At 28.2% G+C, this 10,186-nt stretch overlaps 2 protein-coding genes across 2 annotated transcripts; one reads left to right on the top strand and one right to left on the bottom strand.

Moving 5' to 3' along the window:
* The first annotated feature begins 1,309 nt into the window (after positions 1 to 1,309).
* LOC108831997 (paired amphipathic helix protein Sin3-like 5) lies at positions 1,310 to 2,267 on the top strand. Its single transcript, XM_018605492.1, has 3 exons — positions 1,310 to 1,440; positions 1,551 to 1,734; positions 2,193 to 2,267. The coding sequence occupies exons 1-3, from the start codon at positions 1,310 to 1,312 to the stop codon at positions 2,265 to 2,267; spliced, it is 390 nt and encodes a 129-aa protein (XP_018460994.1).
* Positions 2,268 to 3,972: 1,705 nt separating this feature from the next.
* LOC108840586 (glutathione S-transferase U12-like) lies at positions 3,973 to 5,015 on the bottom strand. Its single transcript, XM_018613422.2, has 2 exons — positions 4,580 to 5,015; positions 3,973 to 4,503 (listed from the first exon to the last, which is right to left on the bottom strand). Exons 1-2 carry the CDS (start codon positions 4,991 to 4,993, stop codon positions 4,150 to 4,152), a joined length of 768 nt encoding a protein of 255 aa, XP_018468924.1. The 5' UTR covers positions 4,994 to 5,015; the 3' UTR covers positions 3,973 to 4,149.
* Positions 5,016 to 10,186: the final 5,171 nt, after the last annotated feature.

The following is a 10,186-nucleotide window of genomic DNA, read 5'->3' as shown; positions in this document are numbered from 1 at the left end:
ACTCTGTTCAGATAGTGATGAACCTCTTCTGGATGATCCTCTTGCTTACAGACGTCTTGTTGGGAAGATGATGTATCTGACCATCACTAGGCCAGATATCACTTTCGCCGTCAACAAGCTCTGTCAGTTTACATGTGCTCCGAAGATGTCTCATCTCAAAGCTGCTCACAGAGTTCTACACTATCTCAAAGGAACCATTGGAGTAGGCGTGTTCTACTCAAGTACTTCTAATCTGATCCTTAAAACCTTTACCGATGCAGATTGGAACTCTTGCAGAGACACGAGAAGATCTACTACTGGTTTCTGTATGTTTCTTGGTGATTCACTCATCTCTTGGAAGTCTAAGAAACAAGATACAGTTTCCCATTCATCTGCTGAGTCTGAGTACCGAGCTATGAGTGCTGCGGTTAAAGAGGTCGATTGGTTGGTTAATCTTCTCAAAGAGTTTGAAGTTCCTCAACATCAGCCTGTTGCGTTCTTTTGTGACTCAACTGCAGCAATTCACATTGCAAACAATGCAGTTTTTCATGAAAGAACAAAACACTTGGAGTCTGATTGTCACAAGATTCGAGACAGAGTGAAGGAAGGGAGAATCAAAACTCTACACGTTCGAACTGATAACCAACTTGCAGATGTGTTTACTAAGCCACTTCATCCGGGACAGTTTCATTTTCTGATTGGCAAGATGGCTTTGCTTTCAATATGCTTGCCATCTTGAGGGAGGGTATTAGTATAATAAGATTGGTTCGACTGGTTTAGTTGGTTTACTATTAGATGTGGTTATCTCATTCCGGTTAACCTCTGTAACTAACTATATATATCAGTTGTAACGTCTAGTAAAAGAACTAAGATGAATAACAGAATGTTTGTTTCACTCAAAGCTCTCTCTCTCTCGTTTCATTCGTTCTTCATCTGATCTTGTGATAGAAACCTTTCCCTCTAGATGTTAACTTAGGTCTCGCTTAAGATTTGATAGTTGTATGATGTGGTTCTATAGTTTTCATTTCTCTCATCCTGTGGTAATTGTTCCAACGTTTTTATATTGTAAAATAATATCTGGACTAGGCTCTAGCTAGGTTCAAATTCTCTAGTTTCTGGTCTTAATATTCATTGCAATATTCCCTATGATTGTTCACCGTATCGATTACTAACTGCGCTGCGTGATTGTTTATGTTTGTATTTTGGGATGGAATTCGAACAGGATTATTTGAATATATAGTATATACGTTTTCAAATTAGTTTATTGTGGTTTGAGATTATTCTACATTACTATACTTTGTCTCTAAAAAATTCTAGGTAATTTCAAATCATGGTCAAAAAGAGGCGATCTACAAGGGGGGCTCTACGTGGGTACCTCCAAACTGTGATGAATAGGTTTCCTGATAATCGTGAAATATGTGATGAAATTACTAAGCTCTTGAAGGACTTGAGACTTGGAAGGTACTTTTTATGTGTTAACCATTAATTTTCTTCTTTAATTTGTTAAATTTCTGTCCGCATAATAGTCCACTTATGAGAAGTTGAATAATTTAAGGGTGTTTTAATTGCAGAGTTCGTTCTACTAACAATGATGTCATATCAAAGGTGAGTCAACTCTTTAAGGGACACAAAGACCTGCTTTTGGGTTTGAATAAGTTCTTGCCGCCTGGCTATAAGATAACACTCCCGAAGGATCAAACTCAACGAGGGAATCCTGAGTTTCGGGATGCTATGAAATTTCTCTACAAGGTCGAGGTACACACACTCGCCCATGTTAGTAAATAGGGTTATACAATTCTACTAACGATTAGACTCAGTTTATTTTGTGCAACAAATATTGAAATTTAAAAGAAGTATAACACTGTTTGTATTCTACCCTAGTAATAAATTATCTTCATATTTTCTGTTTTACCATCTCCCGTTAAATATGGTTTATTTGTAGGAAAGGTTGAAAGACGAGCATGCATAAAGTCCTTAACAGAGATATTGTTAATGTTCAAAGAAAACAAGAAAAGTTTTACGGAGGTCCATCATGAGGTATATATATGTGTGTGTGTGTGTGTTTGTTTTTCAGTAACTGTAACCATTATGATAAAAAAACTAACTGTACCTAATATGTGTATAATATAAAACTTGTTTCATCTTTAGTGTTCATGTATTGAGTTTGATGATTTACCTATATTTTGTTAAAGAAATAGTTACCTGTTTTGCAGGTGTTGTATGCCCTCCGAGACCACCAGGATTTGCGTGTGGATTTTGCAGCTTTTCTCCCTGCTCGCTATAGATGAAACTATAGAGAAAGATTGAGATTGCAGTTAAAAATAAGCTGGGATAATAAGTTGTAATCCCAGTTTGTTGTTGATGATAAAACTTATCATTCGTTTCAGTTATTTTTCATCGTTTAAGACAACATTGATAACTCATTTCAGCTATTTTTCATCGTTTAAGTTTCATATTATGGACAATATATCTGGATGAATTTATAAAAGAAAAATTTAATCCTTATCTAGTGTTTCAGCAATTTTGTTTCGTTTGTAATTTATTTGGACAATTCTTTTATCTGGTAGAATTTAATACGCTCATATATCTAATTTACAAAAGCTATATATTGTTTCTACTTTAACTGTAAAACTAGACTTTGACCCGCGCTTTGGAAGCTCGGAATATTTTACGATGAAAAATTTCACTAATAACTTAACAAATATTTTGGTAATTTTTAAAGAGTGTGTATTTAAAATACTTTTGCATTTAAATCAGTGTTTTTAAATTCAACCTGATTGTGATTATACCAGTTAATCCGGAGATCTGACAATTCAATTTAGGTTTCTAAAATATTCATATTAAAAAAAATCAGTTAAACCTGAGACTAACCGATTGAACTGATGGATGACTGATATGTAATCTAATTGGATTTAAATTGTAATAGTTTCATAATTTGTAATCTTATAATCCAAATTTTAAAGTTCATTATTTTGCAATTTATGAAATTATGACATTTGTACAAAATTTTAAAAAGAAAATGATAGATATAAAATAAATAAGATTAATTATTGTATTGTTTGGAAACATTAATAGTAGTATAAAAAATATATTGTTTGGAAACATTGATAGTAGTATAAAAAAATAAGTATATTGTTTGGAAACATGGATAGTAGTATAAAGAAAGAAACATTAGTGATTTAATGTAGGTTTAACTATAAAGTATAAAAGTGTATTTAATTTAAAAATTTACAAAATAAATGTTAGGTCCAACAGAATGTTTCTGTTTTAATAAGATAGATTGTAAATTATGTGGATATATATGTCGAGTAACTTTTTGTATTCATCCGTATAATGTAGTTTACAACTTTATGTTGTTTGTATTAGAGGGGTAATATATACATTGGTGTCTTTTTGTTCAAGTTGAGTTATTCTGACATCAGTTAATAAGTAGTCTATAGTTCAAATTGTTGTTGATCTGCATACACAATTCATGAACTTGATCTAATAATTTTTGAGTCAATCAGTCAACTGAACATAAATGGAAATGCACATTAACAAAATTACCATAAGCTAGTAACGAGCCATCATTAGGTTAACTTCCTAAATGCCTAGTTTTTTTTTTGTTTTTAGTTGCTCTTCTTGTCATAGTTTAATATGCCTTTCTTGCAGGTGGCTATCCTTTTCTGGAACCATCCTATTGTAGGGTAGAAGATGAATGTATTCCTTAGTTTGAGAAAAATAATGTGAGATAATAAATTAAGTCTCATTTTGTAGAATTAGATAGAATGTATCTAATATATAAAGAGTTTCTCTAATTAGTACGAAACATTTTGGAAAATAGTCCAAAACTAAATTTATACGAACCAGCCTCTAAAACCCAAAATAAATAATATCTTACTAACTGAATTAGAAAAATATGAGCTTTCACAATCATAACAAAAAAAACTCGGAATAACAAACATGACAAGAGTTAACCCCATAAATGAAAACAAAGGATAGTTACAAGCCAAAACATAATGTTTTGTTTATTGTATTCGTGTAACTAAATATTATATACTACATGTCTCGCAAATAGAAACTTCCAAACAACATTTTTTTGAAACACACTCTCGCAGAACATAAATCAGAAACAAACATTTGTCTCCACTGCATATATCAATGATTTTCGTTTTCACAACGTCATTCTCACTAAACATTGAACTTCTGTTTGGCAAACTCGACGAACTCAGCAACGGTAGGCATGTAGGATTTCACGGCTTCATGAGCTCTGAATCTCTCGGCCCACTGTACCAGGCCCGGTGTTATATCTGGACTCAAAAACTTCACACCTGAAAACGCCTCGATGACAGAGAGTGGGCCCAATATGGCACCACATGCAATATCGACGTATCCAATGTTTTGGCCTCCGAAGAAGTCTCCGCCTTTGTTGCTCTTCTGAAAACCCTCCTCCAACGCCGCGAGACACTCCATCAAATTTCCCACCGCCGCCATTCTCCCGGCTTGATCTTTCGCTCCAGCTGCCGCATCAATCGATTCAAAGCACTGCACCATGTTCACAACATTCACACATATTCCACAACAGTTACAAAGAAAAAAAGGTATTGGTTAAACTTGATACCTTTCCGTCAACGAAGTGAGCCCAGAAACGAGCAGCGGCGCGATCTTTGGGATCAGAAGGGAGGATGGAAGGCTTGGAGGGCCATGATTCATCGACGTACTGAACAATGTTGAGAGACTCGCAGATTGAGACGTCGCCATGGATAAGGACAGGGACTTTCTTGTGGATTGGGTTAGATTTAAGAAGAAGATCGCTCTTTGAGTTCAGAACATCGGCTTCTTCTATGTACTCGTACTCCACGGACTTGAGGTGTAGAGCGACTCGACCCCTCAAGGCAAATGGACTTGACCATGTTCCAAGCAGTTTCACACTACTGTTCGAACCATTCTGAGCCATCTTAGTTTTGTGTTTTTTTTTTCTTAATGTGAGCTGTGTATCGAGAGATGAAGTTGTCTGTTTTCTTGTTTTTAACATTTGAGTTTTGGGTGAGTATTTATAGAGGAATAATATATGTTTCTTTCTTGAGCTTCTTTTTAAGGACTGGGTGTATTTTTTTTTTTCATTTTCTTTCTTAATTCGAAGGTCGTTCTAGATTTTTTTGTCAAAAGTTTAAGATTTAATTTTTGACTTTAAAAGACGAAACAACACTAACAAATTTTATTTTAAATACTAATTAAAGATTAGTCATGGAAAATAAGGTGGGTTCGATCAGACCGGCATTTGACTACGAAAGTGTCAGGATTGACTGTTGACTAGTTAGGTTTTTTAATCGAATACGATCAATTATCCTCCTAGGTTATGACGGCTTCAAATTCTCCTATGTTTTATCCAACACTCCACCTTAATTAATTCGGTCATTACAATTATTTTTAAATAATGTTTCAGATTTTGAAAGAGCACTAAATTTTTGTCCTCGTTTTTAAAGCACAGAATTTTTTTTTTTAAATTATAATTTTAAACATAATTTATGTTTTTAATATTGTATATTATTTATGTTTAAATTTATGTACATCATCTATTCTAATTCTTAATCGGATTAAAATTTTAGAATTTATGTGATTTTATAATTTAAATATTTTAAAATTAGATGAAATTATTAAAAAATCATTTTCAAGATTATTTTTTATATTTTGATCGTAAATTTTTCTAATAAAATTGAATAGATTGTCAAATATAATTAGTTTATTATTTAGTATAAAAAGTAATTTGTTATACTCCTTTTGTTCTAAATAGATGATGTTTTGAAGAGTTATTGATATTTTAAAATACACGATATTTGTTATTTTTATATTAATTTTAGTTTTATTGAAAATTGACCAACGATGTTTTCATAGTCTTTTTGATGATTAGTTGAATTAGTTTTTTATTTATATTTTTAGTGATTTTTTTTTGGTAAAAATATGTCTTAGTTTTTGTGTATTAGGCAAAAACATCAATTATTTTGAAAAGGAGAATAGTTACAAAGAGACAAATTGTTTAACTCGCACCATATCTACTATATTAATTTAGGATCTGTTTTTTTATCTACCGATTAAGGTTGTTAGACACTTTTGGACCTTTTTTAGAATTAGATAATCCTAACAACCAAACACCTAAAATATTTCGATTATTTGAATTACATCTACTATATTATATTCGATTTTTGTATTATGTTTAGATGAGATTCTTTACTCTAGAATCTAATAATCCTATCATCCAAACACTTTCAATATTACGATCATTTGTATTATTTCCATTTTTTGGACATTCTCTAAACTCTGATAAACCTATCATCCAATCATTTAAAATATCACAATCAAGTTACATACCTTATACTAAATCAACTATATAATTTGCTTCTCTTGCCAGTTTCCACGTTCTGCATCTCCCACCAACTCAGTTTATATTTTGACTGCTACACCAATTCTGGTCATATTGTGACTACTTTCATCACTCAATAAGTTGTCATTGCACTCATAAATATCCACCTGCCACACCAACTCATTTCATATTTATAAAACTTTCATCATTCCAAAATTGACACAACGTATATAATTACATGACTTTTCTGCAATGCACCAATCCATTGAGTAATCAGTATAAAGAAGATTTTTAATCATAAGCCACAACCTCATCTATGTTCACTTCATTTCACGATACTTATATGTATCAATAAAACAAAATCATTTATATTTCTTTTATAAATGATTAAAAATCTTCTAATGTGAAAGTAGAAGATTAATTTTTGAATGATTAATTTAAATATATATAAATATTTTATAAATGATACTTCTTTTATATATATAAATATTTTAAAAATAATGTTCATTTGTACTTTTTGATAATTATACAGTTTTATATCAAATTTTATTAATTTTATACAAACTAATTTAATATATTTTAACCAAAATAAATAGATAAAAATATTTAACATTATGTTTTAAATATATACATATCTGTTTTTAAGTATAATTTAAAATAAATAATTTTTATTTTATCTTAGTTTTATATTTAAAATATTTTAAAATTTAAAATTTTGTTTAGAAAAACACCTTTTTGTCATGGTAGAGGAAAACAACTAATCTAAACTATTAATGCCGAAGTATAAATAGTATTTACCCCTTAGAGTTGCACAAAAATTATATAATCATGCCACTATCATCAAAACGACGTAGTTTTATTTATTTCTTATAAACTTTTGTTGCTCTAAATTGGGCTTACGAATTGTTAATGGCCCAGATTATTAATGTTAAATTTTGAATTTTACCAAACCCAACACAGAAAATCAAAACGTGTTGTTTCAAAATCTACTGACCCCTTTGCAAACCAATCCATTCAAATACAATTACAAAATGTTCTTCGTATCAAAAAGTTTCTACACCATTATACATGTTTTGTATTACATATGCATGATATAAACAGAGTATAATATTCTTTATGACTATGTTGACCAACATTTTGTATAATAATTTTATAAATGTACAGTTTGATATTTTTATGGTTTAGATTTTGGTTCGCAATATCAAATATTTATTATTGTTTGTCAATTTGTTATATTTTTGTATGCGTATAATATGCTCCTTAAATATCGTATTGTTTTAGATTTTGCATATAAAATTGTACCTAATTAAACTTTTTTCCTTCAATATATTTGCATGATAACATTTTAATTTTGAAAAATTACATAAAATTTTTAAAATCATTAAATTGAAAACTACATAAAATTTTGAAACATTGTCGTATAACTAAAATTTATATAATTATAAATAAAATAAAATAATATTTTATAAAATTTAAAATATTATTATAGTTTTATTTCTACTATTATATTATTTATTGTTATAATGATGATTTACGAGTTAAACCTATATATTCCAAAATAAAATTAAATAATACTTTAAAAATGGTAAAATATTATTATATTTCTATTTATATTGTTGTATTACTCATTTTTAAGTTAACGATAATTCACCTTAATTTATATATATATATTATATCTGTGTGTATACACAAATGAACAACTAAAACAAATGACAATTTAAAACAAATAATGCAGTTGATGCTTATAAACTATAAATTCATATTAAATACTGGTAAGTGGTAAAATATATACATTAAGAAAATTTAGACTATTAACAAATTTTTTCTGTTTCTTTCGTGGACAAATTTTTTCTACTGGGCTTCGCATATACTTTTCCTTTCAAACTTTAACAAATCGGGCCTATTTGTGTGGATAGAGTTTCGTAAAACAATTTTCATAACAACTTTTTTTGGTACATTTCCATTAATTTTTAATTTTTTAAAATCCTGTAATTAAAAATTTAAAATATTTAAACTTACATAACTAACTGATAATAAAATTGAGTTAAAAACCCCAAAATAATATATTGATACTAATAAAATTGATATTTATATATTTTAAAATTTTATAATCAGATACTCAACAAACCGAACGAAATACACCAATATCAAAAATCAACAAATATGAAAGCCATCAAATTTATGTTTAACATTTAATCATTCCAAACATACATCCGCGCGGGCGCGCGGGTCCAAAATCTAGTTGGTAACTGAAATGAGAGTCTGATCTTCAACCTGTTTTGTAGTATTACTCTAAATATTTTTTATATATTTGAAGAAAACAATGAATTCTTATAAAACCAATTGTAACCCTAACCACCACATAATCAAATACTACCATTTTCTGTGTTTGTTTTTGTCAGTAATATTTATCTAGTTTTAAAAACTTAATTTTATAAGTTAAGCTTAATTTAATATTTTCTTTTATTATACTCACTTTTTAGAAAAGAACTATTTTTATTTGAAAAACGTAAATGTGTGTTGTTTCATTTACACATGCACTTAAATTTGAGTATAAAAATAATTAATGGATTAATTTGTTTAATTTTATTTATTATTTAGTTTAATAGTATAAATATACTTACATAATATGTGAAGATATTAGTGGCCTTTTAATTTTACGTTTGATAATTAAAATTTGATAGGATAATAATTTAGGAAAATATTTTAACAGTGTTACAATTTTTTTATAAGATTCTGTTATAATGTAATAATCAGAAATATATATTTATAATTGAAGTTAAAAGATAGTATAAATTATTTGATTTTAAAATTAATTAAGTGTCATTTTAAAATATGGCCATTAAAGAAATTTTCAAAACTCTAATACTTCAATAACATTTTTCGTATTATACCCCATAAATAATGCAATACTGAATATGGTACTTCTTTTCATGGTCGATTATTTATTTATTTTATTCAAACATCTACTTTGGCAACCATAATAAACATATTATTCCAACTATAGTAAAAGTTTATAAATTGATAATGTTAGGATTATGATAATTTATTAATTGATAGAATTGTTAATTTAAATAAAATTTCATTTTTGGATTTATATCCTTAAAAAAATATTTTTTTTTCAAAATAAATAAATAACATTTTATTTCACAATATTATATATTAGTCAAGACTTTTAAAAAATTATGTACATTGAATACATATGAAAGTATACAAATTATTTTTATATGTAATTTGATAAAGTAATACCAAAATAGTGAAATGATAAATAAAAATTTGAAATATAATTCATTTTGAGATCAATAAACAATAAAATGATTTTATGTATATATAAAGTTTACATATATCTCAATTATTAATTTATGTTTACTGGGATTATATTGAGTTAGAAGTTTTCTAATTATTATTATTTTATTATTTTATCGATATTACCGATCTAACTTACAACCCAAATAATTTATTAATTTACCGTGTTTATTAATTTATCGAATATTAATTTATAGAGTTTATACCGTACTAATTAGTTAATTAAAAAGATAGATAACTACCACCTTTAGAATAGCTCCAACAAGGAATTCAAGAAGGGTCCTTACAGTTAAAAGAAAATGAAAATATTAAAAATATCAAAAAGTGTACAAAAGTTCTTAAACCTCATTTTTATGAACCTATTAATAACCCCAAATAATATGTGTCATTCAACTGTTTTTCAACTGATTTGAAAAGATAAAATTTAATCATTTAAGTACAATATTAATATTTTTTTCTTTTGGAACCCAAGAAGATTTCTTACTGACAATGTTGCTCTTATGTCTTTATTCTTGTTTTGCTACATACGTTATTCTGTTTTGCATAAGTGCTTTTTATAAG

Source organism: Raphanus sativus, chromosome 2, assembly GCF_000801105.2.
Source record: "Raphanus sativus cultivar WK10039 chromosome 2, ASM80110v3, whole genome shotgun sequence".
Classification (NCBI taxonomy): domain Eukaryota; kingdom Viridiplantae; phylum Streptophyta; class Magnoliopsida; order Brassicales; family Brassicaceae; genus Raphanus; species Raphanus sativus.
The sequence above is the reverse complement of the archived record's forward strand: the minus strand, read 5'-3'. Positions and strand labels throughout refer to the sequence as shown.

Coding starts and splice junctions, on each gene's coding strand:
- LOC108831997 (XM_018605492.1), top strand. CDS start 1,310: ATGGTCAAAAAGAGGCGATCTACAAGGGGGGCTCTACGTGGGTACCTC. Junction 1,441..1,550: donor AAGGACTTGAGACTTGGAAG/GTACTTTTTATG, acceptor TTTTAATTGCAG/AGTTCGTTCTACTAACAATG. Junction 1,735..2,192: donor AATTTCTCTACAAGGTCGAG/GTACACACACTC, acceptor CCTGTTTTGCAG/GTGTTGTATGCCCTCCGAGA.
- LOC108840586 (XM_018613422.2), bottom strand. CDS start 4,993: ATGTTAAAAACAAGAAAACAGACAACTTCATCTCTCGATACACAGCTC. Junction 4,504..4,579: donor CTCACTTCGTTGACGGAAAG/GTATCAAGTTTA, acceptor AACATGGTGCAG/TGCTTTGAATCGATTGATGC.